General features: G+C 48.3%; 1 protein-coding gene across 3 annotated transcripts in view; it reads right to left on the bottom strand.

Annotated features, from left to right (window-relative positions):
• The window catches only part of APBA1 (amyloid beta precursor protein binding family A member 1), a 198,480-nt gene that overhangs the window by 31,186 nt on the left and 148,183 nt on the right, over nt 1-19,111 (bottom strand). For all 3 annotated transcript variants that reach the window (XM_037061692.1, XM_037061691.1, XM_037061694.1), the window contains exons 3-4: nt 5,234-5,329; nt 942-981 (exon numbers count right to left, since the gene is read on the bottom strand). In XM_037061692.1, coding sequence (XP_036917587.1) covers nt 942-981; nt 5,234-5,329 — 136 coding nt within the window. The remainder of the gene's footprint in view (nt 1-941; nt 982-5,233; nt 5,330-19,111) is intronic.

Genomic DNA, 19,111 nt, shown 5'->3' with positions numbered 1-19,111 from the left:
CTCAAAGTGATGCTTTGTGGCCCCAAAAAATCTTTCTTAAAGAAAATGACAACCCGCCCTACTGGAGAGAGCCCCTGCCATCCTCCTGGTAGAGAAGCATCCCTCTAGCTAAGGGATGTCTTTGTGCGAATGAGAAATCGGCACTCCAGTTGCGTGGCCCAACCTCAAACCTGGGGTGCCCAGGCTGGGTGAGTTCTGGCCCTGGGAGGCCTCCTGAGTACGTCTCCTTGCGCAGTGAATAACCTGCATGACCACGTGCGGCATCCTGCATGGAGTATAGAGAGAATGGTGGCGTCGACTGTCGGGTCACAGCCTGGCTCAGCTACTTGCCAACTGCGAGACCTTGGGACAGTCGCTCACCCCTTTGGTGCCTCCATCCTCTCATACGTAACGCGGGGATAATGATAAAACCCACTTCATGAGATTGCTGTTAGCATTCAGTTAATCTCTACGTGGGCTGTGCTTAGAATGGTACATGGCAAAAAGTAAGAGCTTAATAAATGTTTCTGTTACTAACTCATCCAAACAAGAGAGAAGAATTATTGGGAAGGTCTTTTTCTTTTTGAAGTGAAATTTTAAGGACCCAAATTTCTCCCACTTAGCTAAAGCTTATTTCCACTTAAATAGTCCTTGATGGATGTCAGAGGTAGACTGGAGAAAGGGTAGGAAGACTTCGGTTTCAGATCCACTCTGATCGTTACCAAGGGAGGCAAAGCCCCCCACCCCAGCTTCGCTTCTGACAAACAGAATCGGCAAAGGCAGGGGGAGGATCTCTGAGAGGCTCACAGCTGTTGTCCTTTCAGTCTGGTTCTCAAACTGCTTAGACTGTGAATTAACTGGCCTTTCTTCTCCACTGTCTTCCAGCCCAGGGCTTCAAATACTCAAAATACTCAAAGATTCATGAATGACTCAGTGCTCAATACTTCTTTTTTGGTTCTTACCTTCAACGTAGGTTGGGAAGGAAGCCAAGCTTTTTCTTGACTGTAATTAAGACAAAGAGGTTTCAAAAAGGGCAAAGCATGATGACAAATGCATTAACACAACCATCCATGCAACATACCAAAGAAATACATCACCGGTGGCAGATATTAACCAGCTGTCAACCACTTTCGCTTACAGAAGTGAAGTGTAAATAAACACATGCATTCTTACTAAAGGTTACCCAAAGCCCAGGACCACCCATTCACATTTTACATAATCTGAAAACCCTACAGTCCACAGAAAGATGTCTGTCAGCCTAAAAAATATCCCGTAAACCAAAATTCATAATCCACAACAGCAATAAAAAGGTCTCAATTTTTATTCTTAAGAACCTGTGTTTCTAAGTAAAAACTGCTGATTAATGAAAGCACCCACATAATTATGTGCTGAAGTCGAGAACTCCCTTGGAGAATGTTATTTCACACTAGGTCTTTGCTGCGGTGATCTCTCACAGCGCTAAAAATATCTGCTAGAGTTTTTATCTCTTCCCTTCATCTCCTACAGATTTATTTTAGTTAAAAAAATTCCATTATACCTGCAATTATCATGTGTTACCTTAAAATAAGAACACAATGAACAAAGGATTAAATTAAAAACCCTGGAATTTGTATATTAAATGATAATTTGGAGCAATGATCGGCCTTCCAAAAGCACCACTGGAAGGAGATATGACCAACTGGAAACCTTCTAGAACCTGACTGGGCAGCACCTTAAATGCTAGCTCTCGGAGGAGCGACACTTACCATTTGGTTCCTTCTACAAGCGCACATCCTAGCAATAACTCTGGGTAGCAAAAGAGTAGGAAGCCCATTCCCGCTTCCACCCGGAATGCAGTGTGTAGCTGATCTATCTGGCGTAGGGCGATGTGAGCATTGCAGGGGAGTGGGGAGCTAATGTCAAAGACAAGAGTCCCTAAAATGGACAAAACTATGGCATGCATGGCCAAGGGTTATCCTCAGAAAGCCTAAAGATTTTCATTGCTCAGAACCTACCAGGCGTTGGGTGATCATTTAAATGTATACCTTTTAGGGAAAGGGTGTCTAGTGGAGCACAGCTGATCATCAGGAGAACTTGAACTGAGGGTATACTCTGGGGTGCCTGGTGGGCTGCAAGGGTGAAGCGCCCTGCACGAGGGCTGGAACATCACAGAGAACCATGCCCTATCGTAATACTCCATACTGAAGTGCTCTTCATTTGGAATATGGGAATGGCAAAGGGACGATTAATTAGTTGACTTGCACAAAATTCTAAAAAATAGTAGCATTAATTGTTATGCGAAAATGTGGGGGCAGTGGAGGACACTTTGGTTTAGGAGTCTCACTCTGTTCAGGACAACGACAAGAACTCAGCACTGATCACACAGTTGCTGCCCGGGGAACCTGCCGGTGGCCGCTGCGGGTGTGCTCCCTGGGATGAAGTGCCTCCTCACAGCGAAGGGGGTGGGTTGCTGGTTTCGGAAAGGATCACCTTCCAAGAAACTACAGACACAAGTCCACCAGGAACAGAAGTTTATTGGCTGCTAATGCATTTCATGGAAGGATGCACACCAAGTGAAAGCCAAGATATAGGGATAAGAGGAAAGAGAAATCAATTTCAACAGCGCTTTACATTAATTTTATTGTCTGTTTATCCAAATGAGAAGACGGGCCCAACAGCCACATCTGCCTAATTCTGGGTGGTTTGAAGAAAAACAATCCCTAACTTCAGGGTATGCAGCTAGAAGCCAGTTCCAAGGGTCCAAATCATCGTTCCCTGAACATCTCTCTGTCCTTGTCCTCAGCTGCTACGGGTCTGGGCAATAAGGATTCACTTTGTTTAATCAAAAATAGTTATGCCTCCAGGTATCTCCAAGAAGCGGATTCAGACGTTCTTGGCCATTAGGGTACTTTTCTGCAGGCTACTTTCAAGGACAGTGTCCTGATTTTAATAGAAACTATAGAAGAATCACTTCAGTCAAACTCCCTAAAAACTGCTGCTTTATTTAGAGCTGCAGAGGACGGCATTTGACGCATTTGCTTCTCCTCTGTTCACGAGCTCCCGACTGGCTTGCGTTGGACTCTCGGGTAGTAAATTTTTGATTTTTTTAAAAAGGAGTTTTGTGAAACGAAAGAATTTCTAATTATTGCACACAGAGAGGATTTTCATCATTATTTCTAAGGATATATTGCCATGTGCCAAGTCCCGTAGAACTGAGAAGCTAACAAATTTATCTTGCTTATTATAGCTGATGAATAACCAAATGTTGAATATCCAGATGCCTGACTGGCCCTTTATTTTTCTTATATGTGGGCAGAGATGAACATTTGTTAATCCTTAATATTAAAAAAAATTAATAAAACCACATTCAGGAAGATAAAAGCCAAAATATTTGGAATTTTCCATGAGGCCACACTAACCACGGACAGAGCCTGGAATAATGACATATTGTACAAGTGACCTTGTCCGTGCAGTGTGAGACCTACAGGCACTTCTTACCCCAAGGACAGCAGATCCTGGTGTTAGCAGCCCGGGCCCAGAGGTGCACTGGGTTCAAATCCTTGTCCCACCAGTTGTGAGCCCTGGGACCTCAGATAACTTACTTGACCTCTCAGCTTCCTCAAGCAACACACAGGACATACAAGGACAGAATTAAATGAGACCTGTGACTGGCTTGGCCTGGAGCCCGAACACTGTGAATGCTCAAGAAATGGCAACTCACTGCTGTTATTATTGTCACCGTGGCCGTCACTCTTTTCCCTGCCATCTGTTCTCACCTCTCTGTGTGTGGTGAAGAAGGGACAAGGCACAGCTGTGGGGTGCAGGGGCAGCAGACGCCGTGACCCTGCCAGTTCAGGCTCGTCAGTCCCCAGGCCTGTGGTCTGAGGACCGAGACCAGAGGAGGACAAAGCGAACTTCAATTCTGAATTCTCATGTTGTCATTTCCGGGAAGGTCTCCCTTATGTTTGTTTGCTTTAATATGAGCAGATTAATAAAAAAAATACACTTCTCCTCTGCACGGCTGTTTAATGGCAGATGTGAATGTATTCTACGCCACTTTAAATTTCAACTAAGGCTCCCTTTAGTAGTGATCTGCCACTCAGGTTAAAATGGAGATTGCTTTCTTCCATTGTTATTTAACATAAAATTATTAGCAAGACGGGGGGGGGGGGGATGAGACATTCCTCATGTGGTTTACCTCCCTAACACATGTCTGCAGGGTTGATTAGGCAGCGTCCACATTTAGAGCAAGCTGGGCCCACACAGAGCATGACGCAGGCCAGTATTTACCTGACGCTAGTCTATGAAGAGGTGGGGGTGGCAGTTAGCTGGTGTCAACAGATTGTGGTGCTGAAGAAAGCAGTGACTTCCCTCGGGGGGGTGGGGGGGTGGGAAACACCTGCCTTTTACCCTGGAATGCTCAGTGGGGGCAAGCAGCACGTTCTTGCTCCCACGGTCTCTGCCCGAGCCAGCCAGGCCTCCCTAAGCAGGGGATACTTTAGGGCTGCTGGGTCCAGGAGCCCCTTGCCACCCGTGGCTATTTTAGTTAACTGAAATTGACTAAAATGAAACATTCAGGCCTTCAGGTCGCACATGGCTGGTGACCACGAGGCCAGGACAGGGGCGGACCTTTGCAGGGCTGCCGCTGGTTCTCGGAACAGCACTGCTTTGGAGCGGGAGGAGGGAACTCGCCAGGTGTGCTGCCGGGCAGCAGGTGTGAACCGGACCCACCGCAGCTAAACCAGGACAAGTGACCACCCTGTCGTCATGAAAGAGATTTCACTTGAGCCTAAGAAAAATGGGTATTTTTAAAAAATTCAACCCATTTCCCAAACCGCATGGCAACTATAAGCCCACGGTCCCCGAGGCCTGTAACACCATGAGGAAGGATGCTGCTACAGAGAGTTTTGGGTGTCCGGTAGCCAACATCGTCCCAGGGAACTGCCAGCGTTGGTGGCAGTGTTCTGTGATTGCCCCATCCAAAACAGTAGCCGCTAGTCATGTGTGGCCCCTGAGGACTGGAAATGGGGCCAGCGTGCCTGAGGGAGTGAGCTTGTCAGTTCATTCATCAACTGAAATAGACATCTGTGGCTAGCAGCTACCAAATTAGATGTCACGGCTCTAATCGCCGAATCCCACGCTGGAGAGGAGAAAACAGAATTTCCCTTCCCAGGGGACTTTGGAGCAGAAGCTCTGTGGGAGGCTGGGGAAGGCACGACCCAGAATCAGAAGGGAAGACAATGGCTGATGGCTTTGGGAGGAAACAGCGCCCTACCTCTTTGTTCGTGGAGGCTTCCGTGGGGTCACTGGGATGAAGGGGTGTGCTTGAAGACTCGGCACCCAGGGGCGAGGCACTGCCTGGAGAGGGGGACTGGAACACAACAAGGGAACACACAGTGAGAACCCGAGGGGCTGGGAAGCGCTGGCCTGTGGGCAGCCGCCGAGCACACAGAGGGGAGGGCCGCACACAACCGGTCCTCCAGTGCGCGGAGGGTACGCCTCTTTGGAAAGCGCTCGCCAAATGTTTATAAAACGGTCGGGTCTGTCAAGTTTTAAGTTCCTGGCATGTTCTGAAAGACGCCCTTAGAGCTCCACTCCCCCCACCCCCACCACTTAAGGCCAAGTGTTCAAACACAGCAGAAGGTGAATGACAAACTTAAAGCTCTAGATGAAAAAGGTATTGGCGATACACAAACATTTGTGCTTTAAAATTTTTTTCTCATTGAAGGATACAAAGACTTTGAGTACCAAATGTCATATAATATCACCTGCCCGAGAATGTCAGAGTGGAAAGAAAAAAATCACAACACGCATTTTTAAAGAGGTGGCCGGGACTGATCTTCATGACCGGAAACGGCACCACCTGTTCTCCTCGTCAGTCCAGATTTCAAATATCTTTTCTGGTTTAAACCACAGGCCACTGAAAATTCTGAGAAGTTTCAGCATCCAAACAACATTACCTTGGCTGCTCCTAGAAAAGTTCAAAAATTCTGTTAAATGATGTATTTAAAGCAATTCTATGTCTGGGTATCTATCCAGAGAAAACAAAACCCACGAAATCAAAAAGATACAGGCACCCCCTGTTCACGGCAGCATCGCTCACAGTGGTGTGAATGGCCGAGACTTGGCAGCGCCCTGATGCCCACCGGTCGGTCCGGGAGGCACCGAGAAGATGCGCTGCGCCCACGCCCGCGATGGAGCACCACTCAGCCACAAAGGAGGATGGAATGCTGACACTGGGGACAAAATGAATGAGCCCGGGGGTGCTGTGCTGAGTGAAATGAGTCAGACAGAGAAAGAAACACTCTGTGATTTCACTTCTATATAGAATCCAAAAAACAAAACAAACGAACAAATACAACGAGACAGAAACAAACTCACAGATACAGAGAATAAACTGACAGCTGCCAGAGGGCAGGAGGGTAGAGGGGTGGGTGGACAAGGGAAGGGTGATTAAGAAACGCAGACTTCCATTTATAAAATCAGTCACCAAGACGCAACGTGCTGCACAGGGGGTGTGGTCAGTATCGCAATAACCATGTACGATAGATGGTCACTAGAGTTAGTTACGGTGCTGATCCGCCCCCTTGTAAGGTGTGTGAATGTCTAACCATTGTGTTTTATAACTGAAACTAATATGCTACATCGAGTATGATTTTAAAATGTAAAAACATCTTAAATCAATAAAATAAGCCTTAGAAAAATAGGGTGAGAGAGCATGGCCCCCATCAGGCATGTAACTGCCTCAGGTGTGGGGCTCAGGATCCTTGCACAGGCAGCCCTACTGGGAGCTCGAAGCTCCAGGCCGGTGCCTGACACGCAGCACGGGCTCCACAAACACCGGCTGAATAAACCACAAAGCCAGCACAGGGATGGGACTAATCCAGGCTCTGGAAACCCTCCCTAGCAGGTACCTGAACCCGCTGAATGCTCGTGAAATCTTGGGAGCTGAAGGGAATCTTCAGGTGAGCCACAAGGATGCTTAAGGATTCTGCAGCAATGGTCCTCTGGGGGTAAGACTGCGCTGCTTCTCCATTTGTGGGTGACATTCGACAGGGGACACAAAACAGAGCCCACACAAGGATCTATCCTTTGAAGAACTGTGGGGATGTGTCTAAGGACAGGTGAGTCCTGGGAAATCGAAGCAAAGTAACAGTAGCGAAAGCTGCATCTCATCAGATCTCATGGGAGTGGCCCCCTTGGGGAAGCTGAGGCACAGACACCAGTAAAACACCTCTGTGTGGAAAGGAAGAATGTCCCACAAAGCAGCGGTGCCAGAAAGGGGGCATGTTGATATGTAAGGGAGACCTCGGTGAGCGGTCTGTGAAACCACAGAAAGACAAATCTTTCCAAAAAGTGTGAATTACAAGAAACACAGAGAGGCACCAGATGAACTGTCAGAGGACCCGGGGAAGTGCAGAAGTCTTCCCACTGAGATGCTGTACGCCCCTGGCCTATTGCTATGAGGTCTGGGTTTATTTCTCGTGAGTCCACATTCCTGGTTCTGAGCAGGGGTGTGCAGACCACGGAGTCTCTGAGACCCTCACAGGCAGGAGGCAGCTGCTGCGCAGTGGAGCCAAGCATGAGGGCGGACACACAGCACCCCAGGCCCTACAGGCGCCGGGTGCAAGAAAATAGCCCTGCGTGCCTTTGTAAAGAAACAGGGAATGTTCCATTTGGCACCCAAGAGAACTGCTGAGTTACTGCTATGTTCGGCCTCCTCAAAATTTGTGTAGTGAAGTCTCTGTGAGAATTTAACGCCTTCAGAATTTCCCAATTTTTCAAATTTGAAGAGCTTCCTTAGAGATTTATGCTTCTCTATTTCCCCCCAAGCACTTTTCTCTGTTGAAAAGTCTGCAAGGGTCCAGTCCCTGGGAAAGCCAGGGCAGCTGGCTTTTCTTTAATTACTTGCTTTGAAAGGTGGTGTGACACATTCATTAAAATAAAAACCACTCTCCAAGAGACTCCCATGGTGCCTATTTCTTTAACTCTTTTCTGTTGCAAATCCTCTAAAAATGGATTCTCTGGAATGCTGCGACCACCCTGGGTGATCTCAGTCATCCCAGGGTGATCTGAGAAGACAGATCATCCCAACAGCACACTGGGGTGTGGAAGAGGCTGGTCAGACTCACAGTAAGGCTCGGTGACCAGTGCGGGCACCAGAGTCAGAATGGGCACCCATCGGAGAACCCTGGAGAAGGGGCACAGATGCAAGTGTGGGGGGCACTGCCCTCACTTCCGTGGGACCCACACCGACCTCGGCCAGGCCCACTCAGTGCTCCAGCCCTCTGCACTCAAGGAGCTCATTCACATTTCCTTCCATTTGCATGTGCAGGGAATCCCCTGCATCCACAGAGTCCCCCTCATTCTCTCCTCTGCTCCGTGAACAGTTCAAAAGCACTCATCTTGCTGAAATTTTCCTGGTACCTTCTCTCCAGCTGGCAGGTGCCAGGTTTCGTAATCATCTGTTTCTGTGTCTACCTGGCCCCCCCAAGAACACTTTTACTCGTCTTACTCACGTTTATAATCCAAGCGCCCAGCCTTGGGTCTCACAAATGGCAGGCATTCAGTACTCATGTACTGAATGAATCATCTCAGTGGAGTTTGCAGCTTCACTTTGATGGGCCACTACTCTCCTTAGTTTTTAGTGGTCAATGGCAAGTCCTTTTCTGATGTAGCAGCCCCACTCTGTTACATCCGTGTTGGATATGGGGTGGGATAGAAGGTTAAATGTGCATTTTGAATTCGAGCCATGGTCTTTGACCATGAAGATCCTGACCTTAGCGCACCAGCAAAGCTCTTCTGAAGCAGAAAGCGGTCCCAGGACGAGAGAGGGCCCCACCTAGTGGAAGCCTACTGCTCACCACACCACTGCTGACAAAGTCAAGGTGAACAAAGGCCTTGAGAGCAAACACAGCCTCAGTGAAGCCTAAACAAAGGTGTTAGTAACAATACACCTCGAATATCTGCTTTAAAAGCCTATGTCCTTTACCACTAACATCTGTCTTGCTACTCTCAAAAATGGAGAGAAAACCAGAAATTGGATGATACTTTTTACTTCCAGAGAAGGTGATAGAAATTTAACCACTGAAATATGAAACAAAAGTAAACATTAGTACTGCATATTTCTCTGTCTGGAGTCTCAGGCCTTCTGGGTGGCTAGGTCAATATTCAGTCTTAGGCAAGTAGGACCAACCGTGGGCAGCAAATGTGGGCTCAGAAATTCACCCAGGTAAGTGCCACATGGGACGGCCAGGAGAGGCGGCGTCCAAGGATGACTCAACAGCTCCTCACTTTAAAGAGTTACAGGAGTTCTCCTTAAGCTTGTCTTCTGCAGAGTGTGTTCCAGCAGATTCTCCACAACCCTGATCCACATTCGCCGTAGCAGCTCTGGAGTCTCCCCGGGCAGAGCTCTCTGCCTTAAGACTCGCGTTCTTCAACACTGGGACGAGAGACGGACAGCTCGTAGATCGGAGGTGGCTGAAGGGTGCAGAAGCATCCAAAGGGTAAGGCGATCTTTCATTTAAATTCCGACTGAACATCTCCTGGGGCCAAACACACTATTGCTGCTGGCAGGGAGGAGACAAGCAGCTGAAGGAACTTCCCGGCTATCCTTGCGGGGGGAGAAGAGAAGAGCAACACACCAGGACCTACTGTTTGTTCCTCCAACAGACATTTCAGTGCCCATCTGCATCCCCAACACCGGGCCAGAAACAAAGAGGGAAGAGATGCTGTGGTCCTGCCCTCCACCGCTTTCTAGACAACGGGAGGAGGGAGACACATGAAGGCGGGGCTGTGGCAGGTGGCTGGGACATTGATCTCTTAGTGGGGACACGGGGTTGGGAGGGAGCATCCCTGCAGGAGGGGAGGGGTGTGTGTCAGGCAATGCTTCATGCAAGAGGTGACGGCTTTTGCTAAATCCTGAAAACGGCAGTATTCATGAAGTGGGATGAGGTGGGATAGGGCAACGGGGGAAGGTACTGGGCACAGAATCCGGTGGAAGCACAGCTGTGCAGGGAAGTGAGAAATGAGCTGCAGAGCAGGGCAGAAGCCAGTGGCCGCAGCCCTGCTGGAGGACAGGCCATCCCTGCTGTGCCCAGGGGCTGCCTGCGAGTCACTGGCCCGGGGTCGTCCCTGAAGAAGCACGCTCCCACCAGCTCTGAGTGGACGGGAAGGGATGAAAGGTCATCACTCCCACTCTTTCCTCTCCCCTGGTCCTCTCCCACCCTTGGACATCTGCAGAAGGGAAGAGCACCGGAAAAGCTGATGGGACAGCAGTGAGGATACCACAAAACCAGAGGCAGAGGGCCCCTGGCTCTTCCCAATGGACCGTGTCCTTTCCAGAAAGACCTAAGGACCGAGGCAGGACTGAGAGCTAAGCTGTCATTGGAAAGGTATACAAGGACCTTGGAAGCCTTTTGGAGGAATTTGAGTCAAAAGACACAAAAATGTGAGTTCTACCCGGCCCGTCCCTTCCTGTGTCTAACACTGAAGTGTTGAGGGTGTCTGGGGAAGCCCCGGCCCCTGCCTGCGCCCGGGAGCTCCTGGTCCAGTAGATGAGACACAGCTAGAAACACACACAGGGTGTCTTTTGTGAGCTCTGGCTGCTGTTGGGGCAAAAGTCATAAGAATACAAGAACAGTCACCAAAGAGCTGGCTGCTCACAATGTCAGTGTCCACCCTAACAGTCGTCCCTGAACACTCGCCTCTCCCTGGTCCACGTCTCTGTCAGCTGGTCTCTCTCGGCTGTCAGGACCACCTGGCATTCCAAGGCAAAAACAACAATACTCCCCAAACAGCAAACATACTGCAGAGAAGTGCAAATATTGCAAAAATGAACACAAAGCAGAATTTTATAATGCTGAAGAAGGCAAAGTTGGAGAACTGCTCAAACCTGCTACTGGTAATCAGAGCTGGTGGAGTTACAGCGCTCAACAACAAGGAACAGAAAAATGGAAAGAATGGCGACGTTACAGGTCCTTTGGAAGAGCAAGTAATTAAGAGAGGCCCTTGGGAAAACTGAGTCAGATCTTAGATATTTTTGCTGAACTGGTGGGTTCTCTTTGTGATCAAAAGGACCCTTTCTGATCATGCTACAAAAACTACTGTGAACTATGAAGACTATTCTATTATACGATTGAATGCCTTTTTTTGAAGAAGAAAAAAAAAGCCACTCCCCAAATGAAAATTCTTCTCTGTTCTAGAACTGACGCAGAGTTAGAACGATAACCTACATATTGCCAGTCAAAAGATAAACTAAGCAGTTTTGCTTATAATTTTAGTACTATTTTTCCAGGTAAAGTTCTAATCAAATCCCCTCTTCCCCATACTTACTTTGAAATCTCCTCATTTTCAGTAAATTAATTTTTAAAAGATTTTATTTATTTATTTTTAGAGGGGAAGGGAAGGAGAGAGGGAGAGAATGTATGGTTGCCTCTCATGCATCCCCCGCTGGGAACTGGCCTGCAACCCAGGCATGTGCCCTGACTGGGAATTGAACCACAGTCCTTTGGTTCGCAGGCCCACCACACTCAATCCACTGGGCTACACCAGCCAGGGCTCAGTGAATTAGTTTTAAAGTAGCCTTCTGAAAGTACACTAATGCAGTGATTCTTTAAAACATTTCTGCCCCCTGTGTTTAAAATGTAACATGACAGCTGCTGTAACAGGCAGGACCGGAGAGCAAGGGAGAGGAGAGACTGTATACCTGCCTGGCTGGGCCAGGGCAAGCTTCCAGTGGAGGGGGAGACACAGAAGCCTTTCCTGCCCTAAGGCCCAGGACGTGGAAGGCCTGGAACACAGCCTGTTGGTTGGCGGAAGTAAAAGTAAAAGAATCAACTAATTCCTAAGACACTGGATCTAGTCTCTAAAGCCACCATGATCTGGCTTTCCAATATTAGGGTCCATTTTCAAAAGTTACTGTCATTCTAGGGAACCAAAGTTACATTCCTCCATTGACAAAAAAAAACACACACAATAACCTTGTGATATTTTAATTTTATATTGTGGCAGAACGAGTTAAAACTGTAACTTAGGTTTGAGGATAGTGAAGTGGGTAAGTGCTCAGTGCCTGGCCCACTAGAGTCTGAGTCCCGGCTCGACCACTCGTGGCCCGGACCCTGAGGACCAGGGAAACAGCTACTACCCACCCCTGGGGCTGCTGGGGGCGGTGGGGGGGGGGGGGCGGTGGTCACTGGTGACGACATGCACAGGGATCAGCTCAATGCCTGGGCACATGGAAAAAGCACTCGATCAACAGCTGGTAAGTCTTTTAAGATTCCAACAGTTACAAAAATGACTTCACCCCTTTGGGAGAATGTTCACAACAGAAATTCACACCCATGGGGATATTTTATCTCACCTTCTTGTTTCCTTTCTTATTAAAATTTTATTCACGGGTAAAATTAAAAAAGCACACCAAGGGCTCTATAAAATCATACCACAAAGACTCTAAATTAGTTTATAAGCCCCAAGGCTCTTGCTGGTATATTGGGAAGAACTGCTCATTGGGAGCTAAGACCGGGCAGTACACGCCATGGGCGTATGCAGTTGCTGGCCCGGCCACTGCCTGCCACTCAAGACAGCGTCCTGGAATGTGGGTGGTCAGAGTGATGCTGTTACAGTGATTGACAGAAGAGAACCTGCATAGGCACTTGTTAGTATTAATTTGTGCCATGGCATGTAAGTCCATGACACATCAATTTAGGTCACCTGGTTAAAGACCCCAGCCGGCTCTAGCCAACCTTGACGAGTTCAGAACAGATTGCTCCCTTTCCTCCCAAAAAACTCCATGACAAAACTTTCACTGCAATAAAGAGTAAGAGAAAATAATTCTTTAAAAATTACACAATTTTACCAAGTCTATCTGGGACTGAATTATGATGGTAATTTCACCTATATGGGAAAACTCATAGAACCTGATTAACCAGCCACTAACACAGTACACGAGCCTGAGCACCAGGAGCCCACGACCTTCTTCACCCGGGTTGTCGACTGTGTGTTTGTGCTCCCCAGAACCCACACATGGAAACCCTAACCCTCAGTGGGATGGTATTAGGAGGTAGGGCCTTTGGGAGGTAACTGGTTTAAGAGGGTGGAGCCCTCACGATGGGGTTGGTGTTCTTATAAGAGACAGGAGAGAACTGTCTTCCTTTCTCTCTGCTATGTGAGGACACAGCAAGAAGACGGCCATCTGCAAACCAGGAAGAGGGTCCTCACCAGAAGCTGACCACGCTGGACCCTGATCTCAGACTTCCCAGGCACCAGAACTGTGAGAAATAAATTTCTGTTATTTAAGCCATCCACTCTATAGTGTCTTATTATAGCAGCCCAAAATGACAGCCAGAGACTTTGCGTTAAGTGCCTCTTAACTCTCACTTTCAAACAGTTTTTACAAGCTCTGAGCACGTCGTTCCTCTCTTCAAATCCGTCAGTGGTTCCTTTTTGCTTACAGAATAAACTCTAGGCTCTTTACCTTGGCACTGAAGGCACCCCAGGGTGTGGCCTCAGTTTCCTGACCATTTTCGCCCTCCTAGTTCTCACTCTCTATTGTCAAGCCCAATGGAACTCCTTTCTGTTCCCTGGACACAACCTGTGAGTTTCTGCTCAGTGCCTCTGTTTACGCTCCTTTGGACCCCACCTGTCCACGAGCCTCTGCAAGCCCATTTCAACGGTTACTTCTTCCATGAAGTCTTTCCAATTCTTAGGTGAAAGGAATCTGTCCCCTTGGAGAACTGCTTGTATTTTATCTGTGCCATTCTTACGATGCATCACTTTTTCCTTTGTATTTTAGAAAAGTATAATACTATATAATATTTATAATATATTTTAATTATGCTATTTTAACAAGCACCATTAAGGGCAGGATTTATGATTAATTCACATGCTTTCTTCTCCAAGGGCTTAGTACAGGCTTTCCCATGAAACATACAGCAGGAGTTCAGTAAGTGTGTTGAAGATATGGGAGGATCCATGCCACCGACACTTCGTATCAGAGGAAAAGAAAACACAACCCAGGTTTGCATACAGAGTAGCTTCTGCACACATGCAGCACTGCCCGTGGTGCTCACATGAGTGTGTGCACCCACGTGTAGCTCACGTGAGTGTGTGCACCCACGTGTAGCGCAGGGTCCTCTTCACTGGTTCTTCTTTTTAAAATGCAAATGTTCAATAACAGCATTATTTATTTTTTAGGTACTAACGTATTTTTTAAAGATTTTACTTATTTATTTTTAGAGAGAGGAGAAGGGAGGGAGAAAGAGAGGGAGAGAAACGCTGCCACGGGAGATAAACCTCAATCGGCTGCCTCTCACACGCACCCCAACTGGGCACCTAACCTGCAACCCAGGCACGTGCCTTGACTGGGAATCAAACTGGTGACTTCACTTTGCGGGATGATGCCCAACTAACTGAGCCACACTGGTCAGGGCTTAACGTATCTTTTCTTTCAATATTTTAGATCGGTTTTGGTGCAAGGCATAGTGGTTATACAGTCACATGCTTTTCACAGTGGTCCCCTGATTATTTCCAGTACCTCAACTGGCACTGCACAAACTCACCGCAATATTACTGATTACATTCCCGGTGCTGTACCTTATATCCCCATGACTATTTTGCAACTGCCCATCTGTCTGTGCCTTTTAGTCCCTTCCCCTCTTTCACCCAGTCCCGCAACCCCTCTCCTTTCTGGCAACCACCAATTTCTATCTGTGTCTATGAGCCAGTTTCAAGTTTGTCTATTCATTCATTTTGTTCTTCAGACGCCGCATACCAGTGAAATCATGGCGTTTTTCTTTCACTGGCTGACTTACTGCACGGAGCATCGCACCCTCTTGGTCCGTCCACGCGGCCGCACACGGTGGGATTCTCTGCACTCGATCTCGATCACGGTCTGACTCCCTCCCTTGGCAGACACTGCTTGCAAATCACGCCTCCTCGCGTGATCAGAAAAGCAGTGTGGACACAGGAGGAACAAGCCTTCTCAAAGGTGGCATTGCATGTGGACTGTAATCCAGCACTTGCTCAATTCCTTCCTAGCCCGAACATTCTGGTTCCATTCCCTCCCCTGCATGGAATCTCACGGGGTGGCGAGCCAGGGAAGACCGTGGCACACACGTCAGTTCTCGGGTGAACTTCTCCTTCAGGGGCCGTTTGGGGCTCTCCAGTTCTGGTGTCCTCAAGTAGCTTGTTCCCTATGCGTATCGGCTTATCCAGTTTTATCCTTTTTATAAATTAAATATGCGTTGTTGAACTCACTGATCTTGGTTGTTTTAAATTAACTTTATTCCAACTTAGAATTATTTAAAAATCTGAAATATATGATTAGTTTTGCCTTGCTCCAAGATGTTTGTGCTTCTGAAACTTGAAACTGCTTAAAAAAATCCATAATTATTTGCTCTCAATTCAAAGTATATTATCAATGCACATTTATATTTCTTTAATGTGGAGAAGTAGGAAAGTGAACATAGGCATTTAAGGGGGCATAATTATGTTACTAAAATGATAATAGCCTGGGACTAATGGAGTGTTTTATATATACGTTTATAATGAATTCAATGAACACTAACAGAACATCTGAGGTAACTGCCAGTTAAAATATTCTAGTTCTTGCCATTCTCTCTCGTCCCACAGGGAGAGTGGTCCCGTTCCCAGGCCATGTCTGTTAAACCCACGGGAGGGCCACAGCATGAGGCCCTGGACCACCCTGAACCTCAGAGACAGCCTGGCATGGCAGCAATCTCCTCAAAGAGGGGGTGCTTTCACTGTTGGGGTGCCACACAGATAATTCATTTTATCACCATCGAAAGGGCTCCAGGGTTACGGAGCCATGTTCTCAAGGGCAACAAACAAACAAATACATGAAGACACACATAAATAAAATCGACTGGTTAACTACGAACCAGAGTCACCACTGTGAGGTTAGATGACTAATTCGACAAAACTGACCCATAAACACGGGCTGTCTTTTCTGCTCTGAAACAGCCTCAACTGTTTATTTGAAATGCATTGCAATGTGTGATGGACAAACAAAGAAGTCTGTCACTCATCTCCCCTCTAGGTCTTCGATTCCTGAGGATCATACTGCACCTTCATTTCCCGGCCACCTGACCTGGGGCCCCGGAGGGGGAAAACTGATGTCACTTAGTTTGTATTCAGAGATGCAAAGTGTTTGCTGTAATAACGCATTACCGGCTAAGAACAACTAAGGAGGCCGTCCGACGGACGTGCGGGCACTATGCAGGGTGCATTATGCCCACTACCTCATGGACTAGCAAAGCAGTTTCTGATGCGCCAGGCACTGGCCTCCACGCATTTTCATTAGCACTGTGGAAGCAAAAGACAACACAGAGCAAGAAACTGGAGGCCATAGGGCCAGAGTAACTCACTCACTAGACTACAGACAGGAAGCTCCCAGTGCTGCTGCGGGGAGAGTGAAGGGCACGGCGTCTTTCTAAGTGATCAGCCCTTTCTCTCTGCAGGTTGTCTGGGACTTCCAAGCAACAGGCAAACCTGATTACTTTCCTCCCATCCTGGAAACTGCCCACTCTCCTGGCCTATTCCTGTTCTGTTCACTTACTGCTACTGCCGAGGGAAGCACAGAGAACAATTTACAATCTGACAGGACTAACAGAAGAAAAGGCAAAGCGGTCAACATTGTCCTGAAGCCTGCTGGTCTACCTACCTCGTCTTCCTGATGCTCGAATTGGTACATCCAAAAATTCTCCATCTTCACAGGTGCTTTGGGGCAGCAGGGCCAGCTCTGGTGCCTCCACTTGTGAGCTGAGCCCAACTCCTGACCTCGGTGCCCGTCTGGCGGATTGTTTCCAGTGGTGTTAGATGCCCCAGTCAATAATGCAGCTTGTAACAGGAGCTGTGCCCCCCTCCTGGGGTGTCTGACCCGTCCACACTAACCCCTCCCCCCGAATGGCGCACACAGCCTGTCACGCGTCACTGGTCCACCATCGTCAGCTGATGCCCCTCCCGAGGGGCTGGCCTACCCCTTCTGGCAACGACACCTACTATTTCTGGGGAAAATAAACTCGGTTCTGAGGTGCTACCAGAAACTTTCACACATTTAAACTCTGCTGTGTTTATAGAACTTGTGAATAAAAAGCACCCAGCTCATGTGGAAGGAAGGGGCAGGAGTGGTGAGGAAGATGCTCTCTCGGGACACAGGTTAGAATGCACCTGAGCATTGCAAGAGGTCATTGTGGTCAGCAGGACCTGGGCTTCTGGGGACATGGGATGCGGGAAGCGGCCCCTCGCTGCCTCCTCATGTGTGCCGAGTGCCTCTGACACCCTTACACTGCAGTCTGAATGAGGGGCAGACAAACCAGCCCCACAGACACAGAGAAGAAAGCTGCCCCCAGGGTGTGACCCAAGCCAAGGAGGAATCCCAAACTGGGTTCAAGAGCTGGACCATACCTGCTGGTCCTCCGCAGGCAAGAGGAAGGTCAAGAAATACAGAGGGAGGGAAACTGAGGCGGGCAGGGTTGTTCTGAAATCAGAGGACAGGAGGCAGACAGAGAGATCTCCCAGGGTGATCCATCTCTTAAAGATCTGTGGCAATGGAGAGTGCGGGCATGCGTGAAGGATGAAAGGCACAGGACATCGGGAGACTCGTCCCAATCAACAGCTTCAGCCTTCTCTCCCACCAAAGTGCCCACCAGGCATGCTGCCAGGCCTGAGCCCACTTGCATAGTTAACGAGTTGTCATAGCGTCAAAGGGCAGAAAACAGAGAAGCAAAGAACTTGAACAACTGACAGCTGGAAAACTGCCCCGTGCTCATGGGACGTTTCCTGTGCTGTGGACAGCTGCAGGCCAGAGTGGGAAGCAGGGTCAGAGGGAGGCTGTCCTCGGGCACGCCTGTTTCTGTTCCCACTTGCGCTGCTGTTTCTGACCACCTTGCTGGCGGCCGGGCCGCCCCTACCACAACCCAGGGCCGCCTGATGCCCCGACGCAAGAATGCCTTTTTCGACATGGTGAGCAGGGCAGGCAGGAGGTACTCCCTAATTTACAGCACTGGGCAACTCTCGAAACACTTTCTTCTTTCCATTTATTATTTAAAAGACAGAAAAATCTCTGAGTGTTGATTCTCAAATACCTGGATTGAACATCCCCTAACATTTATTTCTCCCCAGCCCATGGGCGAAGCCATTTCCCTCACTATCACTCTGAAAATGTGGTCTGGATTCATGAACCACTCAGGACAACTGAAGCCATTATAACCTTCACTGCTGCTGTGGAAAGCTTGTAATTGTTTCAGTTATTAATCAGAGAGCCATCATCACACACAGACTCAACATCACCAGAGAGACTGCAAAAAATAAAACCAAAAAAAAAGAAAAAAAAAAGAAAACCACACACACCAAAAAAACCCTGCTAGGCCTCGTGGAAAGTTATAGAAAGCATCTACACACAGTGTCCCTTTGGAGTCATAATTCAGAATTCTTTCCTTCCCTTTAATGTTCGGTCGGCACCTGAAACCTCTTTAATTATTCACCACTGCCTTCTCCATGCCTCATCAATAATGGATAACGCCCGTGATGGAAAACTTCACGGCCACAAGGAGGTGGTTGAGATGGAGGCACCAGGAACAGGATCCACACCCGAGGGAGAGACCAAGGCATCGAGATGACAGCCGGCCTCTGGCCCTGTTCTCTGGTGTTCTCCCTGCACCGTTAAGACCTCTTAACTCTGTGCCTCTCAACCTTTTGTGGGTCACGGCACATGTCAACTGGAGAAGCTCTGGGGCCCCAGAAGAAGCTGCTGGGAGTGAAGGCAAAATGCCGGGGGAGCCCAGGTTGCGCCATCCCCACAATTCAGGGACATCATCAGCACTGGTTGGAAAGTTCTGCCGTAGCTTACAAACGAGTCTTTACAGCAGATTCCTTTGACGCTGGCAGTTCCTTGAGAACACGGCTAAAATCCTTCTTCTGAAGAGTCCCCACGGGCACACTTGCTCCTTCAGGACAATCCCTCGTCTTTCCTATTTCTACAGGCCCTTCTGAGCCCCAGCTCCCTCGGCACGGCCACCTGCCCCATCTCTGTGCTGGCTCACACACCTGCTCTCTTTTTTCACCGCGTTGGCCTCATTCTGCCTGTCATTTCAGAGTCTGCAGGTCTGCCTACTCTCAGCCAGACAGAATAAAC

Source organism: Sturnira hondurensis, unplaced genomic scaffold (assembly GCF_014824575.4).
Source record: "Sturnira hondurensis isolate 20B ecotype Veracruz unplaced genomic scaffold, ASM1482457v3 Scaffold0013515, whole genome shotgun sequence".
NCBI classification, from domain to species: domain Eukaryota; kingdom Metazoa; phylum Chordata; class Mammalia; order Chiroptera; family Phyllostomidae; genus Sturnira; species Sturnira hondurensis.
Note: the sequence above shows the minus strand (reverse complement) of the source record. Positions and strands in the feature narration are given on the sequence as shown.